Source organism: Berghia stephanieae, chromosome 4 (assembly GCF_034508935.2).
Source record: "Berghia stephanieae isolate SIO BIC M18660-M18661 chromosome 4, UCSD_Bste_1.3, whole genome shotgun sequence".
NCBI classification, from domain to species: domain Eukaryota; kingdom Metazoa; phylum Mollusca; class Gastropoda; order Nudibranchia; family Aeolidiidae; genus Berghia; species Berghia stephanieae.
The window spans coordinates 66,479,270-66,503,566 of NC_088363.1; the positions used below are offsets into that span (position 1 = coordinate 66,479,270).

Here is a 24,297-nt window from a genome sequence, read left to right on the forward strand (position 1 = left end):
CAACTACAACCACCACCACATTATCATCACTACCACTACTACTACTGCAACCACCACCACCATATCATCATCATTGAAATATTTTTTTTTTAATTGAGCTTTATATAGTGCAATATCTACTAAATGTGCTCAAAGCGCTTTACAAGGGTCCCTGGTCAACATTTAACATGTAGGACGGGACATGACGCCTGTTAGGCGATATTACAATTTTTCGGACAAAGACAACTCTGTTAACGGCCAGGTACTCATTTCACACCTGAGTACGGTGAGAGAATGTGAGTAAAGAGCCTTTTCCAAGGACTCAACTATGCGCCGAGCGCGAGGCTCGAACCCAGGACCTTCCGATCCGGAAGCGAGTGTCATACTACTAGACCACATAGCCGCATCATTACCACTACTACTACAAACACCACCACCACATCATCATCCACGACCACTACTACTACAACCACCACCACCACCATATCATTACCATTACCACTACTACTACAACCACCACCACATCATCATCACTACCACTACTACTACAACTACAATCATCACCACCACCACATCATCATCACTATTACTACTACAACTACAACCACCACCAACACCACATCACCTCACTAACACTCAGTACTACAATCACTACCATTAGGTTTTGGAGCTTTACTTCCTTTGAAATAAGGAAACTTCGGAATTGTATTTGGCATTGTGTTTATATATCATAATATAATTCTAATCAGTTATCTATTTAGAACTAGATACTATACAATATGTATGCCAAATACCACCCCAATTCCCCTTTCTTGTGTGGGGAATTCCTCTTTCGGCATTGAAATTGAGTGTGAGAGAGTCATCACTACACACATAAACAACAGAAACAATTTAAAAACAAGACTATGACACGCAACCACTCACACACGAGGCTATACTATTTATCCCTTTCTCTATATAGAATAGGACAAGACAAACAATAGCTTGACTCTCGCTACACTTCGCATTGATGTTTGTCGTCTCACGAGTTCAACTCTCGGTCGACCTGTCAATATTCCTTTTTGCCTCGGACGTAATCATTAATAGAATGTTGTGTGGTTTTGACCGTGAAGAAAACCTTAAGAAGTCACATTTATATCATTTTAGAGAGATCGTTTTGAATAATTTTGAGTTAAACGAGCGAGCAGCAACTTGTTTTCATGAACGGCCGATCAGCGCTTGTTTACTATAGTAACGCGATTCCCAGCCAACATCAAAATGGCGGATATTTTTCTCATCGAGGCCGCTGGTTGGTTAGCCAATAAGAGCACCGTACGGTTTCCATTGGGTAAATTCCTTGTAATAATATTAATAATAATAATAATAATAATAATGATAATATAATAATGATGATGATGATGATGATAATAATAATAATAATAATTCAAAGGGCTTTGTACGAGTGAACAAAAACTCACAAATCACACAACTCATAGCGAAAAACACAAGCGGCAACAATAAAATACGTGTCTAATAAGTTGTGCATTATAATCACTCACCAAGGGACTGAAACAGCTAGCAAGCATTCGATCAACAAATCAAAAACACATGAGGTTGTTTTTAAATAGTAACAATGTCCCAGTATGCTATTAATATCTAGGCAACTTTAAGGTTTTTCAGAAAATAATGGTACCAAAAATCTAAATTCAAAACAATATTTCATTTTTCTTAATTTCAATCTATCCTACATTCCAAAAGCCGCGCACCATACATATTTTTTTATATAAAAGATATGAATATCAATATCATAATCAATAATCATAACAGATGTTCAAATATCTAGTTCACTCTCTACATCGACACAAACAAAAATTCTCTTTATAAAAATGTTGTTTTGTGTGTGTGTGTTTTTACTCTGTTGATTGTTTAGGTGCTGATCCGTTGACACTAATCGATTCTTTCAAATCATCGAGAGTGTGTGAACGAATCTGGTTTAAAAAAAGCCCCCCCCCCCCCCCCAAAAAAAAAAAAAAAAAAAAGAAAAAACAAAACAAAAAAAACAAAAAATAAAAATAAAAACCAAAAACAAAAAACAAAACAAACAAAATTAAAGGCAAACAAAACAAACAAACAAAAAATAAATAAATAAAAAATAAAAAACAACAAAAAAAAAAAAAAACAACAAAAAACAAAAACCAACAAACAAACAATTTTAAAAAAAGTAAACAAACAAAAACAAACAGATCTAAGATGTCCCAAAAGAAAACAAATAATCAAGATGTGATGGCCACTCTTCACCCAATCCCATCTTCCATTTGCAATTTGGTTCAGGTAGTTACACTCGCCAAAATGCGGCGGAGTTCCATCTTGCTGAAAAAAGTATTGTCGATATATTATGGGAACATCTTCAATGTAGCCAAGCAAGGTATGTAGAAATTCTAAATAATTATCTCCAGTAACATTACAATGGAACCTCAGTATAACGGGCACGGTGGGACCAGCCTATAATCCCTATTATAACCGTCTGATATTATAGCCGAATTTCTACGAAATCAACCCAAAGCCTAAATCCCCATTAAAGAAAAAAAAAATTGTAATCTCTCTCTCTCTCTCTCTCTCTCTCTCTCTCTCTCTCTCTCTCTCTCTCTCTCTCTCTCTCTCTCTCTCTCTCTCTCTCTCTCACTTTCAAGCTGACCGTTGAATGTAATATGGTGTATGTATGTATGTATTATATATATATATATATATATATATATATATATATATATATATATATGTGTGTGTGTGTGTGTGTGTGTGTGTGTGTTTTGTGCTGCACATTGTCTGCCTACAGCAAAGTCAATGTATACTCAAAATAATGTATTATAGTAGTAAGAAAGCTACACACACACACGCACACACACACACACACACACACATACACACAGTATTTACGAAAAAACCTAGCTCTCTGTTGCATTTAGCTGCTGTAGGCATGCCTGGGCATATTTTGGACTAATTCATTATATTTGGAAATATTAAGTGGGTTTCAGCGCTACTGTTATATCCAATTAGGCTCTTAAAATTATTAGCCAGTAAATTTTACTAAAGGCAACGAGGGGAAAAAAAAAAGAGACAAATGCGGATTTGAAAAAACCTTGCTATAAGCTGGTGCATGTTCATGAACGTAAAAGTGAATATGTCTGTAGGTATACTGAGATTCCACTGTACTGGTAAATGTAAGGGCCAAGGAGAGAGAAGGGAAACCACTCTCATTAATTTCGTATGACAACAAAGATGGCTGAAGTTCCAAAGGTCTTTCTTTCGTATTTTCATACAAATTATAAACTTTTTAAAAGTCTTGTTTTTCATGAGAAAACTTGTACACAACTGAATTATGTATTATTTGCTTGTATTTGCTGCATCTTCTATACATTATTTGTGACTAGTAGTTGAAGGCTTCATTAAGTTCATCAGTGAAAGTTCACCAACTAATCTCATTCACTCACAAACTCACGAATTAAAAGCTCCGAAACCAGAGCAGATCCGTTTCATTTCCAGTGAATCAATGAAGTCCTAAACCTATTATACCCCAGGGATCCGATTCTTATATGAATAAGTATACATTCAAAACGAATTTCTTGTGTAAGCGTATAAGTTTTAGTATAGATTAGCAGCGCAGTCACTTGCCAAGCCTTGCCATGGACTGTTACTGTTTCCAGTTGTTGAGCTGGCAGCAGTTCGTAAATCTTCAACTACCACTACCGTAGCCATAGAGCATTGATGATATGAGTTTATATAATTATAAGCCAAGCTACTGGCGCTACTGGTCCGAGTTATGTAGGAATCGTAATCCATTACTATTCATCACTGTAAATTGCCGCAGAGTGATGTTATAATTGTTAAAAGTTTAATGGAGCAACGTTCTGATCATTTTCTTTTCATATCAATATTACACAGTGTTTATTCCCAACTGGTGTTGGGGTAACAGTAGAATTTACTTATTTGCAACTGGTGTTGTGAATATTTGGCAATTCCCAACCGGTGTAGGCGACCTAGACCTCGAGATTTTATTTAGTGACGTACCACGTCTTATTTGCGCTATTTTCAGATTTCACTGTTTCACTCAATTTTCTTCAATCATAAGGTAGCTAAAGGAGGACACTGATTTTAAAAAAAATATTTGATTGTCTTATACCAAATTGTAGCCAAGATGACAGGAAAGTTTTACAGTAGAACTCAGAAATAGCGAGTTCGACGGGTCCACTCCTGATTACTCACTATTCCCGAGTTGCCAGGAAAGGCCACTCGGCCAGTGGAAGAAAAGGTTATAATATTGCTGGTTATTCCCCTCGAGTGTGTAATTCGAGTAAAAGCCGTCGCGCCTATTTCAATTTCTTCACAGAAGTGGCAGAATGCTTGTTTTTTTTTGTTTTGTATTTTTGGTTTTTTTTTTGGTGTTTTTTTTTTGTTTTATTTTATTTTAAGTAAAATCATGACTAGAAAAAACAAGAACATAGAAGTATGTGTGTGTGTGTGTGCGCGCCCGTGAGTGTTTGTATGCACTAGGCATGTTTGATGAGGTAAGCAAGCGCATCACTCAATCACTGACCCACTGAAATAATGGTTCCACACTCCCCTCTCTTGCTGATCGTGTCGTTCGTTAACGAATGCTACTCACTGACCGATGCTGCGAAGTGAGGCATGGTGACATGTTGGCTGCCAGTGCTTACCTCGCACACATGCACACAAACACACACACCCAACCCCCACCCAAATTTGTTTCGCCTACTATGTACTACTACAGACTAGGCTACTACATAATATTACTTGTAACGAACAATAAGAAAAGAAAAGAGGCTAGCTAAAAATATTTAAATCGCTCTTGTCTCTTGTTTTGCTTTACTTCGTTCGCAGCCTAGACGTAGTCCTAGACTGGGGCAGGAAATGCTCGTTATTTCCGAGTTGACCTCTTTTTCATACTCACTACTTTCATGCTAATTTTATTGACTCAAATAAGGGAAAAAAACGGGGATTTAGATTTTACTCGCTATTTCCGAGTACGTTACTTTCATGTTCTACTGTATTAGTAGGAGCACTAGGCCCTCTGTATGTTCATTATTGAGATGACGATTCTACATTCCACTCCCCTCTCTTGCTAAATGATCTGGCTAATTGAGACCTGTGGACTAGTCACTTTGCGTGGTATCCAAGGCAAACACACACGCTGTGTGTATGCCCTGGTGGTACCACAATGCGTGAATTTACACCCCTCCCCCCCCCCACAAACACACACACGTACGCAAGCCCCATCCCTACTATCAATGAAGAAGAAAGAGAAAAGAAAAGTATCGGCTAGGTTATAATTATTTAAATTGCTCTTAAAGAGAATGAAAATTAAAATATTTTCAAGCATTACAGGTTTGCAGTTTCTAGGCATCACTTTCCAAAGAATTTCAAAAACAAACTGAATTTAAAATGGCAAGCGGGCATCTGTGATGCCTCCATTCCAAAACTATTTTCTGTGTATTGCAGTTCTATCATTATACATATAATGTTCTATTTTTGAGCTGTTTTTAAATGAGCAGATTTGATCAGCTGTGTCACCACCGATGGAACCTCTGGTACGATTATTGGCCCTGTATTACTTCTTAGGTTAAATACTTTACCAACACTGGTTGGGAATAAGCAAATTTTACTATACTGAACATCAGTTGGGAAAAGGCAAATTCTCTCATTCCTTGTGCAGAGACTAAGTGTCGGTAAGGACGATGACATCTCCGGTACTGATTCTGAGCTTTTTGGTCTTGAGAAATTACCAGCAATGTCAGTACTGCTATTACCGGTATCAGTCTCACCACCGCTGGGCACTAGTATAGAGATTAGTTTTTACTGAATTAGATTCCCCGGCTGTATGGCCTACTTGACCGAATCACCTTGCTCTAGCTCACTTTCTGTGTTGAACTGCTTCTGACTGAAGTCATTGTGACCATAAAACGTACACAGCCTTGATAGGTGCTCCACTGACTGATGACTTGTCAAATATCTGGCAGGGATTTGTCTCTCTGTTCTTTTGTTAGTTTTTTTTTTCTCAACTGAATCCGAATTTAAGAGTGTAAACAACAGTAGTTATTGTTATTGATTATTTGAATAAATTCAATTCATCTTCAAATTTCTTTTAACAGTATTACAAAATTTGAAAACAAAAGCCTCTTTTCATTCTTACACTATCAGACACCTTTATACAAATGATTGACTGAGAGACATGAGATCTTTGAAGGAAATGTGTGCATCCCAAATCAAGACATGGGTAAAATTATCGCACACTCATGAAGGGTTCCAATTTGACTCAATGGTAGTTGAGGATCTGTCAACTGACAGACTCACTCCGCAGATAATTGGCATTTTCAAAGTATATACATTCGTAAAGCTTGATCATTGACTGACATTCTCCGAAGTACTCAATAGGGTTTCTATGACCGATGAGACTGGACTGAGATTTCAATTAAAAAGTCACGATTTCACCATATACCATTATTATTATTATTATTATTATTATTATTATTATTATTATTATTATTATTATTATTATTATTATTATTATTATTATTATTATTATTATTATTATTATTATTAATATTATTGTTATTATTATTATTATTATTATTATTATTATTATTATTATTATTATTATTATTATTATTATTATTATTATTATTATTATTATTATTGTTTTTATTAAATTTTATCATTACTATCATCATCATCCTCACATCATCATATAATTGTTATGATCATTCACAGGCCCCAATGGACAATGAAGAAACGACATCCAATAATCCTGGAAGTGGAGATGAGGACCGACAGGTTCTTGCACCAGCTGAAGGACCCAGGGAGGACTTGGTAATTTAATCATTTACCAACGTGTTTAGATAGATTTGTAAGCTTATATTGACTATTTAGCACAGAAGTTTACGTGTTCACTGCTGGCCATATTTGTCAACTCTAATTGACTCATATGAAATTGCTAGAGTTGTCTGTCTTTGGTTTTTGTTTATTTATTTGCTTTTTTTTTTGTGGTTAAAAATGTGTGTATTTGATTATTGATTGATTGGTTTATTATTTTATTTATCTAGTTATATGTTTATTTATTTGACTTGGTTTGGACTCAATTACCAACATGTATCAAAAGCTCCAGATTCATAGAGAACTGTTGATTTAACATTCTTTATAATAATCTTTAGATAATGATAATATTAATAATAATAATAATAATAATAAATAATAATAATAATAATAATAAAATAATAATAATATTAATAATTAATAATGATAATATAATAATAATGATAATAATAATAATAATAATAATAATAATAATAATAATAATAATAATAATAATAATAATAATAATAATAATAATAATAATAATAATAATAATATTTATTTGGCACATTGGATTTTTTGTAACACTAAGGCTCCAAAACCACAGGACCAATCGTCACCAAATTTTACACGATGTTTACTATTGACATGAAGATGGTTTATGTGTATTATGAGATTGATTAGACACAATGGACAACGTGATGATTTTGTTTCATCAAATCCCACAGAAAAACATCATAATTTTTAGCAATGAGGTGGGAGAACTTGCATTGAATTGATACCATATTTTGCTCACTAACTCTTATTATTTTGAATACAATCAATTTCTTAAATTTTTTTAAACACTGGGAAAGAATTCTACGGTTAGTGAGCAAAATATATATGATATTAAATGCAGAAAACATCTCTCCATGCTCAAATAATAAACTCTTTGGAGTTCTCTTACAAAGTTGAAAAATCTAATAAGACAATAGAAATTGAGTTCAAACTTTATTCAACACTTAAACAATAGATTTTGACTTCAATGACTTTTCATCATGTTCATTAAACGGGCACCATTCAATGAATGGACAGCTATGCTTGTAATAATAATACAGTGGAACCCATGTATAACGGGGACCCGGTTATAATAGGGTTTTTTAATATCCCCATTTATTTTTCTCACTCTTTGCCTTCAGTAATATTTAACGGCTATAGCAGGACTTTTAATCTAATCGGTTATAGCAGGGGCGCTGAACCCCACTAAAGATTATAGATATTTTCAACTTTAAAATGTAATTGATATCAAGTAACAAACACTATCACAACTTAAAATGAATCTTTTCAAGAAATGTTACAAGGAAGGCAGCTTATTACTGATATGCTTACCAATATCCAGGTGATGTTTTATAAAACATACCTATTTTTTTTCCATAGATCAATACAGCCATCAAGTTTCTACAGAATCCTAAAGTCATGGGAAGTCCATTGCATCAAAAAAAAGCATTTTTAACTAAAAAAGGTCAGAGGTCATTAAAATCATTTTCGCACAGATGTTGTATCACCACATCATTGATAAGATTTTAAAAATTGTGTCAAATGAATTTGTTCTCAATTATAAATTTTAAAAATCCTCTTCGATACAGTATATTTTACATCAATTACCTTCCTCCCAGAAAAATGTTCTAAATATTTATAAATATATATACAGGCAAAATTAAAAGGGTTTTGATAAAACACAATTATGTTAATTTTATATTTTATTTCGACTTTATAGCTGTTACAGGCCTGTAAATTTTCAGCCCATAGGTTGATTTCAAACTTTTAACAATTCTCAGTTTTCAGTCTTTCAACTGTCACCATTGAGACCCATTATTGTTATCTTTTATGGAAACTCCAAAGTTTAATAATAATGATAGATTGTAATTCATCACGATCGTGTCAGTCTAATTTTAGACTATTGGAAAAACCCGAAAGTGAGTTGTTTTCTGCTTATGGGTTTTAGCTTTACCAATGAGTATTCATATTCATAGTTTGATTTGCGAGCTCATTGTCAATGGGATTAATAAAATAATCCATCTTATTTGAAAGATGTACATTTGATATGCTTTTATTTGTGACAAGGAGACAATTGTGTATATCATGATAATTTTTTTTTAACTTCAAGGCAACAACTTATTTATAAATTTAATCACCTATATATTGACAAGGCATGACACAAGAGGAAATAGATCTGGCTGTAACACGTGCTGGTGTGACAGAGACAGCTGCTGCTCCCAATAATGTCGGTGTGCATCAAGGAGGACCTCCCCCTCCTGGCTATCAGCCTGGAATGATAGTTCCCTATGGTCAGGTGCACCCTCCAAGTTAGTAGCCCTTTTAGCAGATCAAAATCTTAACTTTTTCTCTTTGAATTTCTATATTTTCATCATGCCATAGTTCATTTTCTACTTATGTTGCAATGAAATCGTATTATTACCACTTATGTGTTTGTTTAATGCGTATTTAGTTTAGCACTATGACACATCATTGTATTGTCATTTTCTATTTTTAAAATGTATCCTTAATTTCGATATTTTAATTGCGTGTTTGAAGATTTATTTAGTTACTACTTCCAATTCCATTGTCAAATCAAAGATACTAGAAAAGATATCTCAGCAGTTGCATTGCCATTAATCTTCATAGCGTTAACTTAACCATTCATTCAGAGAGAGAATTTGAAATGGTCAAAGGAAGGAAGTTAAGCTTATTCATCATATTTTTTTCTTTCTTTCAGAGGTATATAAGAACTGATATCCTTTTGTTTTTAATGGTGTGATAAAAATAGAAGTGTATTTAGGATGTTGGCATGAACAGGTGTACCTGTTTGTTCTAAATTCAGTGATGAATAAGTTATGTATATTTGACTTTGACATTTTCAGTTCCACCACAATCTCGATGGGCTCAAGTGAGAGATTGGACTCTAGCCTCAGTTGTTGTAGCTGGTGTTTCTTATGCAATTTACCACCTGTTTAAGGTATAATTTGCAGTATCGTATTTATGATAATATTACAGTCACATTTACTATTTATTTATTTTTGAATTTTATTTTATATTCTTCTTTCTGTTTCAATATTTTAAATCTTCGGTAAAGTGAGCCATACGTCTGAAACAGATGTTTAAATTATCTTGTTTTCAAGGCAAAGCCCTGGGTCAATGAACAAATATTTGAGGATGGCAGCATCTACTTGTCCATGTGTTCTAATTCATGTTGAGTAAGACGGGTTTAAAAACTATTCTCTCTGTGTGACAAATATGCCATTGGCGCATTGTATGTCAGGGGTAGATATTGACTTGACTTTTTCTTCAACGCAAACAAGTGGAAAATTGGAAATATCTGAGATCCCACATGTATAAAGTGGCCTCTATTTCAATATATTAAGTTGGCTGACACTTACTGTTTCAACTTATACACGTGCAGATCAATACTTAATAAAGAATAGAAAGCTAATAAATATTTTTTAAACCCTTAAAACTTTTATACAGTTTAATGGATTTTAAACGTTTATACTGTTTGCTTGACCTAAAGTTCCAAAAGTAATAGAAATGAACAACATCTTTATGAATGTGTAATGCTCAACAATACTTTAAGTCGCCACAGCTCTTATTATTTTTTCCTTTAATTAACTTTTCGATAAATATTGAAGAAGGCTGTGAGGAGCAATTATTACATCTAGAAATGATTCAGTCAACAAATCAAACAGAAAATGTTTAGGGTTTCAGTAAGATGAGTTAGGAATAGTAACAATAACAGATGTAAACGACATGTCAACCTATTTCACAACATATAACAACTGTTCCTGCCATGATAGATGGGTGATGATTGGCTTTTCTAAAATATGCATGATTAAATGGTTTTGGTACTTACATAGTACTCAACCTCCACATATGTGCTCAGAGGTGTTTAACAATTTCATGAATTATTCATTCAATTTAATCAGCAATACCACTATTCTACTTTACCAAAACGGAAAAAACATGATATGTATGTCCTTCTTGGCAAGTCATAGCACTGTATTTTTTTTTACAATAACAATTGAATTTTGATTTTTACAAGTACAGATATAAACTGAGATTAAACTTGAATTGAGGCATGATCTGATTACAAATCACCAGTAGTATCAAGGTTTGTTGGAGAATTAAAACAACAAAAGAGCCATACTTCTCGCACCTTGTCCACAACTTTTTTTTCTTCCTGTCATTATGATAAATTAAAGTCATCTTCAATACAGTGTTCCATTATGGTTTAGTCTTTGTCCTTTTGTTTTTTTTCAGACATACTTAGAGCCTTTAATCAGAGGGAAGAATGCCCAAGAGAAACGAATAGATAGGTTAGAGTTGCAAGTTGAAGAGATTCACAAATCAGTAAATAATTCCCTGACAGATATTAGCAGGACATTAGCCGCTATACAACTCAGTATTAACAACCAGAGTCAGCAGGTAAGGATTTCATGTTTTGGGTATATTTTTTTTCTTTGTCAATTCACTTCCATTTTAAGCAAGCCTGTTAATTTGATTTATTCGAATCACTGTTGCATTCAATTCTAGTTATGAATTTTATATGAAAAAGGTGATGTAAATGTTGCTGCTCGAAGCTCGAAGAAATAAATAACAATGTGAAATTGAATGCAAACTTCAATTTAATTACGAAAACAGATAAAATGGATGTTTCGGATTTCCCCTTTATCAACAAACAGGATGAATGAAACACTACAGATGAATGAGATAATATGGTAGTGGCGTTGTCACATTATTATAAATTATGAAAAAGCTGCAAATTTTGCTGCTCTATACTTGGAGAAATAAATAACAATAGTCAAATGGAATAGAAGCTTCAATTTGATTAACGAAGACAGATCTCTCGTTTGTCTTTGGAGTTTCATTCACCAAGATTTGAATTGTTGATTTCTGAATTGAATATGAAGGCAGTGAAAATATTGAATTTGCACTTCATTTTCCTAATTTGAAGGGTGTTTTTCCTCTAGATTCAGGTGTCAGTTAACATTTGGTGAAAATAAGTTAATTGATCTCACAGTTGGATTTGTTTCTAATAAGATCTAGTTTACATTCAAGTGAGTGGAAATCTGGAATTTTGTTAATACAGATGTATGTTTTAGATTTTTCTTATTTTGGAATGAGTCAAAGATGGAACTTTCATGACCGATAGTGGGCAGGGTGACACTTACTGTGTCTTCTATCCCTCTATATCTGTTTTCCAACAGGCTTTCTGTCTTTGTCTTGGATTGAGATTACTCAGGTTTTGTTCTTTTCCTTGGACAGAGTCCTTGTCTGGGAGGGAAGCAATCAAAATGTATAATTATAGCTTTGGGAGATGATATTATTTTCGTTGTAAATCATCTCTCTGTTATGTATTATTATATTTGTTTTGAATATTTAATGTAAGCATTTGAGTGTGTCCCTCTTAGTTGGATCCTGTGCTTGTGTCTGGATGAGACTTAGGAAATCTCAAACTTAATGCACTGATGGTGTGCTCTTGGAATCTACATCCGTTCCCTATTCGTACCATTCCCCTTTGTCTTACTTTTTCTTCTTGTTGTTTCCTTTTATTTATAAATCTGGAATTTTTAAAATTATCCCATTTTTTTCCCTTTTTACTGGTGCTGAAATGACCTAATTGTATTGCAAGCGCCGTAAAACCCTTAAAAACATTTTTTTAAAGAAGATGGAACTCATCAGTCTGAATGCCGTGAGGACCTACAAGGAAATGAGAAGCACTATAAGCTTAATGAGATGTCATGGGGAAATAAAGTGAAGAAGAAGAAGGAGTAGAAGAAGAAAATGAAGGAGGAGGAAGAGGAGATGATGATCTCGATTTGCAAATTAGATATTATCTTTCATTTATGTAAACTGTTGATATTTGGATTCAATATTTCCATTTTCATTTTCAGTCTGTCGCAAACCAAAATGTTGGACGAGGAATAACAGATTTAAAAGCTGATATTTCATCACTCAGGAGTCTTCTTTTGAGCAAGTATGCAACTATATTTATGTATGGATAGATATACCTTAAAAATGTTTTAGAGGAAATATTTTTTCTAGCTTCAGAATTCTTCATTTCAAGAGAGCAAACAATCTGCTTAAATTAAATGTCAAAAGAGGCAAGCTGTTGCTTTCATTGTTTACTGTTAATTTGAAATGTGGACGAATGGATTAAGCTTTTTTGTTTTATTGGAAAAATACACAATTTTTCTTCCCAAATTACATATTTTTGATTGGTGAGTTTGGCATCTCTTCTCTCAACTCCTCCATTACTATCTTCTGAGAAGGTTTGCTAAAGCAAGTTTTAAAATGTTGAAATATGTTTTGTAACATGGACATTTTCTGTAGCAAACCTTTTGACATTTTGATGTGAAATAAAACACTTTTCTTCAATTCATATTTGATTTAGAACAATGTTATCTCTCCTTCCTCTCTCAACGGCTACCAGACACCAGTTCCCCCCTCCACCCAATACTACCCCGATGTTACCCTCCTGGCAATTAGCTGGGGCATCTTCTGGTGGATCTCAGCAACATAATGGTCCCAACTCATCAGCATCCAATACGTCTCCCACTACATCATCTACTTCTGTGCCTTCAGAGGATGCAATGTCAGCATCAGCACCAAATACAAGTGGAGAAGAAATTGTTTCAGGAGACTCTAAAGTGGAGACTAGTCCACAGATAACAGCTGAACAAACAAACAACATTGACGTAGGAAATCAACAGGTGAGGGATATTGTAGCTCTGTAACTCCTCAGTCAATTGACTGAAATCGGCTTGTTTGTCAATTTAAAAAAAAACAAAAAACCAAAACAAAAACAAAACATGAATGTAGTTGGATGAATGAGACTTTTAACAACAATTTATATTCATAAAAAAAGAGCAAGTCTGTGTGTGTGTGTGTGTGTGTGTGTGTGTGTGTGTCTGTGTGTGTGTCTGTGTGTGTGGTGTTGACTACAGGGAAAAACAGACTACTATCTGCTATGATAATTAGCCAGTTCGTTAACATTGTTATCATTCTGTCGATTGTACAATGGCCATATAAAGATTTTTAATCAATTTTATTTGATCATTAAGATTTACTACACCATTTTAAACAGGAGCCAAGGAAGGGGCTACTATACTTTACGCAGATTCACAACAAACTTTAATCAGTCACAATACACACATACATCCTTCAACATTTTAAAAACATAACATTATGTTTTGATGATTTGAAATTTAACACTGATTACAATTATATACATTTCCAAGAACTTGAATCATTCTGTCCACTCTCTCCTCCCATCAATACATTGTATAGAAAGAATGGAGAAGACTTCACTCAATTTTTGGTATTATTGATTTTGTTCTGCGAATTGAATGATTACGTCCCACTAAATATATATAAATCAGACTATAAACTTTTAAGGCCTTACATAGGTTTGTGCGTTGATAGGTTTCATCGGGTAGGCACATACTGTGAGTATTTTACCTATATGCATAACAATATGGCTCTTTCATTTCCTTCATCTATACCAGCATTTTTTCCTGTGCCCCCCCGCCCCCCTCTCTCTCTTTCTCTCACACACACACACACACACACCACACCACTCACACACCTATCGTCAACCTCCGATTCAACTAGATGTGTAGATAACAAACATAGAGATACGTTTTACAAGATATAGCGGGGTTTGATAGTCAGGAATATTTCACATCATTATGTATAGCTCACAGCTCACTTTGTTATCGATAGTTTACTTTTAGTGAATATGGGTATGTGGTGGTCTTTTAGACTTTCAGTGTCTGAACACATCCCTGTGTTGCTATTTTCACACAGCAAACATATCTCACAAAGCCAACTAATTGTGACTGATTGGCTGAGCAATAAATTTCACTGTTTCATCTAAGTCAAATTTGACTACCTCTTAATGCAGACTTTAAACTCCTGAAAAACTAAAATGCAACCTGCTGGAAATACGTGCTTGAGAAAGTTCTAATCGAAACTCAGATAATTGTTACTCTTTACTACCACAAACACTATATTGTCTGTCATTGTTTATTTCGATTTCATAATTAATTTCTAATCATTAGATTTTACATTGCATTGACTGTTTGCTATGAAAGTTGTTCATTTTAATTTATATTTCCAAAATGTAAAAAAAAAAAAAGCATTCATATTTATTCACGATTGAACTTTAACTTATAATACATTCTTTTATTGATCTCACAATGAATGAGGTATTTGTGGATCGCAGTATTGACTTGTCGAGCATTGATAAAGATGTGAGGTCTAAATTTAATTCATCAGTGTTGAAAGTATAATTGTTAAGTTAGGGTTAAAAGTATGGTCATAAGTGTATAATATGCTTCTAGGAGTGCTTGTATTGAATTGTGACCGTTTCTTGTTTGGAAAGTTTATCAGTTTATCTTTGTAATTGCCTCATTATTGGAAACAGTTTTTAAGCATTGTTTTTTGTTGTTGTTGTCATCTTTGCTTATATGAATGACTTGCTTATTTGCATTCCTTTTTCTCCAGGCACCAACATAAAGTAAGAACTCTTGCCATTTAAATCACATTGTCTATTATCACTTTCCTTGCACTCAAGCTGTTTACAGTTTTGTCAAGGTTTTACTGTTAGATTAAAGTTCATAAATTGATACGTTTTCACTATATTTTCAGTTACAAGAAGATGGCACTAATACAGAAGAGGTTGAAGCCAGCTGAGAAAAGGCTTTTGGAACTGCCCAGTGAAATCAGTTCCATGTCCGACTTAACCCAAACCCTATTGACTTTCAGCCTTTGTAATATGTGTTGATAAATGAATTGTGACTACTGGGTGGGGTTCTCGACCTCCCATAGTGAGCAGGGAGGCCCTGACTGTGTCTTTTATCCCCCTAAATCTGTTTTCCAACTTGGCTTTCTGTCTTTGTCTTGGAATGAGATTACTTGGTTTTGTCCCGCGGGTGGTTGGATGGGAGCATCACCCTTGAATCGTATACCTATGATGTTCGCATGGGTGTACGATCCATGTCGTTTCTTCTTCTCTTTACTAGCCTATCCTGCTTCTTTGGTTTGTGATTGTATTTTTGACAGGGGATATTTTTTTTTCTGTAAATCTTCTGCCTGTTTGTTCTTGGTTATTTATAATTTAGCTTATGATATCTTTAGGTTATGATTTTGATTTACATTTGTACTATTTTTGTTAGTGTTAGATTGCTTGTTTTTTTGTTTCAGCGGTCTCTCATATAACCTCAATTGTGTTGGAAGAGACCTAAAGCAACAAACAAAAAAAAACAAAAATTGGTTTTGTCCTGGCCCTGGCCGGATACCCTGGCTGAGAGGGAAACAGTCAAATGTATAGTTAATTGTGGGAGATGAATATTTTTATCCTTGTTAATCATCTCTCTGTTATGCACTATATTATGTTTGTTTACGTATTGTATACGATTTGTAAACATTTGAGTGTATTCCTCTTAGTCGGGACCTGTGCTTGTGTCTGGATGAGACTTTTAGGTGATCTCAAACTAAGTACTTTTATAGTGTGCTCTTGAAATCTACATCTGTTCCCTATTTGAACCAATTCCCCTTTGTCTTACCTTTTCTTGGGTGCTTTAATTGTAATTCTAGAACTTTTTACTATTCCATTTCTTCATTTTTACTAGCGCTGATATGACCTAAATGTGTTGCAAGCGCCATAAAACTCTTAAAAACAAACAAACAAAACATGAATAGTGACTAATCCTTATTATCTGGTATCAGGGATGACTTTTCTAAGCAGGAAAACCGGCTTTTAAAAGTCTTTTGGCTGACCTTGGTGGGGATTGGCTAGTTGATTTTTAAAAAAAAGGAAAGTATTGGTTGTTTAAGGTAACACTAAAGGGGAAGCTAGTCATAGTTACCATAAGAATACCACGGCTTTGAGCTTAGGCGAGGTAATTGGTTCAAATTCAAAGCCAGCAAGGCACATGAATCTAGAACCCTTTTGGTACTCTGATGTTGGTGAAGACTATATTGTTGTTCTGCACAGGAGTGATGGATCACCGTTATGCTTATAAAATAAAGCAAAGTGGTCCTTTTTTGAATATTTTGATAGATGGAAAAAGACCTGTATATGTACACGTTGATCAGCAACGAGAGAGAGATCGAGAGAGAGAGAGAGAGTTGTGGTAATCAGGGTATTTATTCAGACTTTATAATCCTTTTCATATTTTAAAGATATAATAATTCCTGAAATCAAAAACAAAAAGGAGTTGACAAAAACATCGTACTTCTGCCATTAATCTTTATTGTAAGTTGTCAATTTTAATAATGTTTATGCAATGATGAATTATTCTTGAATATTTTTGCAGGATTCTAAGTCTGTTTTCTGAGACATAAGCTATAACAATATAATTAATGTTGTAAATGTTACACTACATTGTGAAAATGACTATTTTGTTACTTGAATATTGCTCGTTATAACTTATTATTGATTCAAATAAGTCAATGTTTTATACATAACACTGTGATCACTGTGGCTCTTCATGAAGAGAAGTTTGATCAAAGAAAATAGATTTACTTCATTGAAAATAAACGTATTTCCTTTCCACTGTAATTCTGTTTTATTTATCTTTCATTAACAAACACCAGACGAACTATGTTTGAATAATAATATTTGGTATCCTTGGAGCCAGTAGTAGCGTCCATATTTGTCCTATTTTCTGTAGCATGAAAGTAAGAAGTAAAATTTATCAGCTGGCCTCTCCATTGGAAGCAAGTTGTAATATTTATGGTAGTCAACAAAATTTATAAATAGGGGACTTCCATTCCAATGATTTCTCAAGTATGATTCTTAATGTGGCTATTTGGTCGGTGCATGATCGATTCTATCTGAAACATGCCTGGTTTTCGAGCAGTGTAACATCTACTGCAGCTTTCATTCTCTGTAGCAGAATTTTATTGAAAATCTTTGCCACTTTTCATTTTCTTAATGGCCCAAATAATCACATCTAATATCCAAGTCTCTTCTTGAATGCTGTTGGCTTAGCAGGGGCAGATCTCTTTAGAAGTTCTTCAGTGTTCTACCCATCTTTCTATCTGTGCCTCAGTTTCTATGATAGTCGTGACTTTTTCTGCCAGCTGATCATAATTTTCTCTTTTGTCTCTTTTCACACCTTTTCTTAATTCTTTGTGAGCAACTGCATAATCAGCTTGGCGTTTTGCTTTGCCTGTCCTGATTCGACTTGCATTTTTGCTTCTTCCTTTTGTTTTCTCCCCTGGATCTTCTATAAAGTGTTCATAGACATCCAGTCCAATGGGTCGCCTATTATCGCATCCCGGTTTTTCTGTTCATATTGGTTTGGAAGAAAAAGTTTATCGACGGCTGCACTGAATAAATTATTACATATATGGATTAGAAAAGATAAAATTAAATTAAATACTAAAATCAAATTATACACAACCCTTGTAAAATTCGTGCTTATATACAACTGTGGAACATGGTCACTGACTGGAGCCGAAGAGCAAAGATTAGACAGATTCATAGAAAACAACTGAGCAGAGTCCTGAATATAGGATACCCCACAAAATAAGCAATAAAATACTGTATGAAAAATGTAATGAAAGCCCCTTATCCATTCAAATCCTGGAGGCAAGATGGCAGCTTCTTGGGCATATACTCAGAAGAGATGAAAATATACCAGCTAATAAAGCCATGAACACGTTTTTCACCCCATCTGGACACAAGAAATATCAATATCACCCACGTCAATTTATACTGTCCTCAGTCGAGACCTAAAACGCCTTCAAAATAACAAAGAATTAAAATCAAAGGAAGACCTTATGAAATTAGCATCCACAGCAAAAGGCCGTGAACTGTGGAAGGAAATGACACAGATGATTAGAGAGGCAGCCGAGGCGTCCCGATCGGATGATTAGGAAGCGAAAGGCCTTAAGTCAGTTAGTCAGTCATTGGTTTGGTAGCAGTTTTCAATTCTTGCCAGTATGTATGCAAATTTGTGTCTTCACTCTGCAGTTCGGTAAAAATGTGATATGCTATTTAATGCTTTGTAAAGGATGTACATGTATGTGTCTGCTGCTCTTCAAGGGATCTCACAATAAACTTTTCCATTCCTTGGTATTTTGTAACAAACTTCTTCAGTTTTAACTTTATTCTCGCTGTCAGAAGATGATGATCAGTGGCTGCATCTGCACGCCTCCGTACTCGCTCATCTAAATAAAGCGACCTTCTGAACTTTTTTGAAATACAGTTGTAGCCACTGTTACGGTAAAGTAGATATTGTGGCAAGACAATTATTTAAAATGAGCCATACTAACTGCAAATGAACCTTGTTTGTTTGTATTCAAGACTTATTCTCCTGGGCGGGGTTCCTGACCTCCCATAGTAATAAGGAGGCACTTACTGTCTTCTATCCCCATATATCTGTTTTCCAATTTGCTTTCTGTTTTTGTCTTGGAATGAGATTACTTAGTTTTGTCCTGGCCCTGGACGGATACCCTGACTTTGAGGGAAGCAGTCAAATGCATAGTTAGTTTTGGGAGGTGATTTTTTTTTAACGATCTCAAACTAAGAACACTGATAATTGCTCTTGGAATCTACATCTGTATTCTATTTGAATCCTTCCTCTTTGTCTTACTTTTTTTTTCTCGTGTGCTTTCAATTGTAAACCTATAACTTGTTGACTATCCTATTTTCTTCCTTTTTTCTGGTGACGAAATGACCTAACACTAACTGTGTCGCAAGTGACATAAAGCCCTAAAAAACATATAAACTAAAAGTCTTATTCTCAATTAGTTCAGTTACCAGGGTCTCAACATATTTGCTTAGCAAGAACAGAAATAGTCTAAATTGTGATCTATGACATATCACTGGAGACCATCAATTTCATCTTACAAAGTGCAGAAATGCTTAAGTGAAAAAAAATGTACGTTATTTACAACGTTCTCATGATTCTAATAATTCTTTTAAATGTCACCTGATTATGTATTCGTCTGATTTTTCATGTTCAAATTTGTAAGGTCGTTGCATTATATTTGGGGTAATATTTACATTGTTCGTCAATTTGAATTTCTTATCTCACTACTTTTTTATTGCTCACTAAACAATATAAAGTAGTGAATAACGTAAGAAGCAAATAGGAGAACTAAACCAAATATGAAAATAGATGTCAAATTATTATATGTGCCCTTTTCACTTTTCCTGGTGCTCAGCGGATAGACAACTCGGTCCATCTGTGTGATAATTGTGTCCCTTGCTTTATCCCAACTACCGGGTCCCTGAAGTCTGTACTGGTAGGAAGTGCATGGTTCAATAATACATTTCATGGCAAGTCTTGGGTCTTGAAATAACATGCGTCCTTAAAATGGAAGAACGAACAAACAAACATTATTTCTTGTTTGACATACATACATACATACATACATACATACATACATACATACATACATACATACATACATACATACATACATACATACATACATACATACATACATAATACATACATACAACATACATACATACATACTACATACATACATACATACATACATACATACATAATACATACATACATACACTACATACATACTATACATACATACAACTACATACATACATACATACATACAACATACATAATACATACATATACATACATACATATACATACATACATACATACATACATACATACATACATACATACATTACATACATACATACATAATACTACATACATACATACATACATACATACATACATACATACATACATACAATACATACATACATACATACATCAACATACATACATACATACATCATACATACTGCATGCATGCATACATACATGCATGCATGCATACATATCATACATACATGCATGCATACATACATACATACATACATACATACATACATACATACATACATACATACATACATACATACATACAATACATACATACAAACGAGATGGTTTATACTAGGATTCATGAGTTTTCCAAAGAGTAATTTTTTTTTGGCATTTGAATGTATTCCTTTAGGTGGGAACCTGCACTTGTGTTTGGATGAGACTTTTAGATGATCTCAAACTGAGTAGACTGATGATGTGCTCTTGGAATCTGCATCAGTTCCATATTTGAACCATTCCCATTTGTCTTACTTATTCTTGTTTGGTTTTAATAAATCTAGACTTTTTTATATCTCATTTTCTGTCCTTTTACTGGCACTGAAATGACTTAAATGTGTCGCAAGCGCCACAAAACCCTTAAAAACAAGCGAAAATAGCATACTGTTGATATTTACATTCGGAGATGAAATGAACTAATAATTTTGTTAAAAAGAAAGGGAGACCATGCGCAACGTACCCAGTTTAGGTTTGCACCCAATCAACGATGCCAATTCGTCCATATATGGGACGAAATTCACTTGAACTGTATGCCTGGGACTGTCGACGAAACGTTTCCTCATCAGTCTTCTCCTCACCTCGATGTCCTTGACCATGGTGTCTTTATTGGGTAGTGTCACTTCCCCCTGGTAATGTTGTATGGAAATTATTGACAGGTAGGCATAGTTATGGGGGAAAAAAATCCGAACAAATTAGCACTGGTCGTTATAATCACAATTCTAATGTGACAGTGCGGATTGAGTCACGACTTACCACAACACGAGTCAAAGTAATACTTAAACGTAAAAGCGATGTTATTTCTTACCTTAAAAATACAACATTAACAAACAAAACACTGTGCCAAAAATGTAACAAAACACCGATCTCTCTTCACATTCATAAAGCCAGATGGAGCCTGTTTGGACACATCCTGTGACGAGATCCTAAAAAATACCATCAAATACAGCATAGCTATGTCATTCTACTCCACCAATTTGGACATCAACACAATGGACGCTTAATAACTTCACTGCCAATGACACATCCGTTCCATACTTGAACCATTCCTCTTTGTCTTACTTATTCTCGTGTGCTTTTAATAAATCTAGACTTTTTTTTCAACATTTAACCCTGAAACAAATTGCAGAAAACAACAGCAGACAGAACCAGTTACGTCGTTGCAAAACAGCCTGTGATAGAAAGCAGAAAGGTTACGGAAGAGGGCATTGCAAAACTTCTTCAAAACATGGATAACTACAAAGGCTAGTGGACCAGACAACATCTAAGCAAGAGTTTTGAAAGAGCTTGCAGACTGTGTAGCACCCTACCTCCGTTTGATTTTTCAGAGATCACTCCTCACCGTTGAAGTCCCAGAGGATTGGCGAACAGCGATTGTAACTCCCATTAAAAAATATAGAACAACAATTCCTTCAAATTACCGCCCGGTGTCTCTCACTTGTATTTCAAGCAAGCTTATTGAGCACAACATTGTCAGCCAGATAATGAAACAGACATATAGGTATGATATCCTAAATGAACTCCAACATGGTTTTAGGTCCAGGTGCTCATGTGGAACACAATTAATCAGTTTTATTGATGACGTTTCAAAGTCTCTTCACAAGGGCAAGCAAACATGTACTTATAATGGATTTCTCTAAGGCCTTTGGCAAAGTTGACCACAACATATTGTGCCACAAGCTTTTTTAAAATTATTATTAAAATATTAAGATTCTGTTTAGGTGGACACGGGGTCTTACCCAGTTAACAGCCACACTGTGGGAAAAACTCGTATCTGAAAATTTGGCCAAATTTCTCAAAGTCCCAGGTTTTAGACTTGTTGCCAAGATGTGGGTCATATAAATCGATCGATTTTTGAAGTACAAGTTTTTTCGCCAAATTTTTAAACACGAGATTTTCCAGAGTGCGGCAATTAACTGGTTAAGGCTAGAAAAGTCAAAACTGTAACCCGTCGCATATATCTGGAGTAATGTAATGAGGAGACTGATGAAGAAAAATGAGTTTAACGTCAAAACGATCAGAGTTAGAAAATTTTTGCTTTGTTTTGAAGATTTGGAAACAAAAATTCCGCTCAATGAGGGTATTTATTTTAACTCGGATTTTATAAGTTTAACCTACAATTCAATGTCAGCATCAGCTCCACCCTGATAAACCTAATGCCGTTTTGAAGCGATTACTCACAATTAGGATTATTGGAAGAGAGCTCGGATGAGAGGCGAATTTGAATATTATTATTATCATTTTTATTTTTTTAAAATTATTATTAATATTATTATTATTATTATTATTATTATTATTATTATTATTATTATTATTATTATTATTATTATTATATTATTATTATTGTTATTATTACTTTATTATTACTATTATTATTATTATTATTATTATATTATTATTATTATTATATATAATTATTATTATTATTATTATTATTATTATTATTATTATTGTTATTATAATGGTGATTATTATTATATTATTATTATTATTATTTATTATTATTATTATTATTATTATTATTATTATTATTATTATTATTATTAATTATATTATATTATTATTATTATTATTATTATTATTATTATTATTATTATTATTATTATTATTATTATTATTATTATTATTATTATTATACCGCAATTTCGCGGGGAAAGAACTATTTTCATTCGATATTGCCTGAATCATTTTCTTGATTAGCATGATTACGATTAGATGCACACTTTAATCGATGTTCTTGTCGTCGCTGCCGTGCTTTATTCGGCATGATTTTAGTTTATCAGTAAGTCAATATCAAGATATCAATATGTCACAAGTCTTTACCACGCTTGACTTGGGAGGCCTTCCGAAAGCTCCTACACAGGGAAACAACTTAAATAATATTCCCTCAACTAACCCCAAGAAAAAGTAAAATATAGACTACCTTTAACTAATCCTAATAGGAAAATAAACACCCTAGCATTATGACTAACCCTAATAGAAAGAAAAAAACCCTCGGACTGCTTTGCACTACCGTTCCATACTTTACTTCACAAATTAAAATGGCGGCCGAGAATCAAAACAATGGTCAAATTAAGAAATTTTAAACTTTCACAAATCTATCAAGGTTTGTTCTAGAGTTTTTAAAATGCTTCTTTATGATGACAAATTGAATAAATAAACGCCTGACAAAAGATCTACGGTGAAAATACAAATTGAAAGAATACTGGGGATGTAGGAGCTTTCGGAATGTCTCCCCCCTAGCACCTTTACTAAGACTTATGACTAACCCTAATAGAAAAAAAAATCCTCACAAATCTATGTGATGACAAATTGAATAAATAAACGCCTGACAAATGATCAACAGTGAAAATACAAATTGAAAGAATACTGGGGATGTAGGAGCTTTCGGAATGTCTCACTTTTACCTAACTTATGTGAGGTCAAATGAAAATCTGAAGCAGACGCGAAAAATATCAAGTTTGTTCGGGCGAGAAGCTAGACAGATACAATTGACAGTTTGCCGACGTTTAATTAAATATTTCCCAGGGCAATAATTATTACATCGATGGCATAAAAACGA

General features: G+C 33.9%; 2 protein-coding genes across 5 annotated transcripts in view; one reads left to right on the plus strand and one right to left on the minus strand.

Annotated features, from left to right (window-relative positions):
* Positions 1–3,198: 3,198 nt before the first annotated feature.
* LOC144971060 (peroxisomal membrane protein PEX14-like) lies at positions 3,199–17,422 on the plus strand. 3 transcript variants are annotated; one of them, XM_078911398.1, is made up of 9 exons: positions 3,199–3,252; positions 6,742–6,840; positions 8,239–8,323; positions 9,012–9,167; positions 9,723–9,817; positions 11,116–11,280; positions 12,750–12,832; positions 13,289–13,568; positions 15,508–17,422. In XM_078911398.1, the coding sequence occupies exons 1-9, from the start codon at positions 3,223–3,225 to the stop codon at positions 15,550–15,552; spliced, it is 1,038 nt and encodes a 345-aa protein (XP_078767524.1). In that variant the 5' UTR covers positions 3,199–3,222; the 3' UTR covers positions 15,553–17,422. The 3 variants fall into 3 exon arrangements, with proteins under 3 accessions (XP_078767524.1, XP_078767526.1, XP_078767525.1); XM_078911400.1 differs by lacking the exon at positions 3,199–3,252 and adding an exon at positions 3,274–3,336; XM_078911399.1 differs by lacking the exon at positions 3,199–3,252 and adding an exon at positions 3,276–3,556.
* Positions 17,094–24,297, minus strand: part of LOC144971059 (flavin-containing monooxygenase 5-like) — a 31,810-nt gene continuing 24,606 nt past the window's right edge. For both annotated transcript variants that reach the window (XM_078911396.1, XM_078911395.1), the window contains exons 7-8: positions 21,199–21,364; positions 17,094–20,183 (exon numbers count right to left, since the gene is read on the minus strand). In XM_078911396.1, coding sequence (XP_078767522.1) covers positions 19,915–20,183; positions 21,199–21,364 — 435 coding nt within the window. In that variant the 3' untranslated portion in view covers positions 17,094–19,914. The remainder of the gene's footprint in view (positions 20,184–21,198; positions 21,365–24,297) is intronic.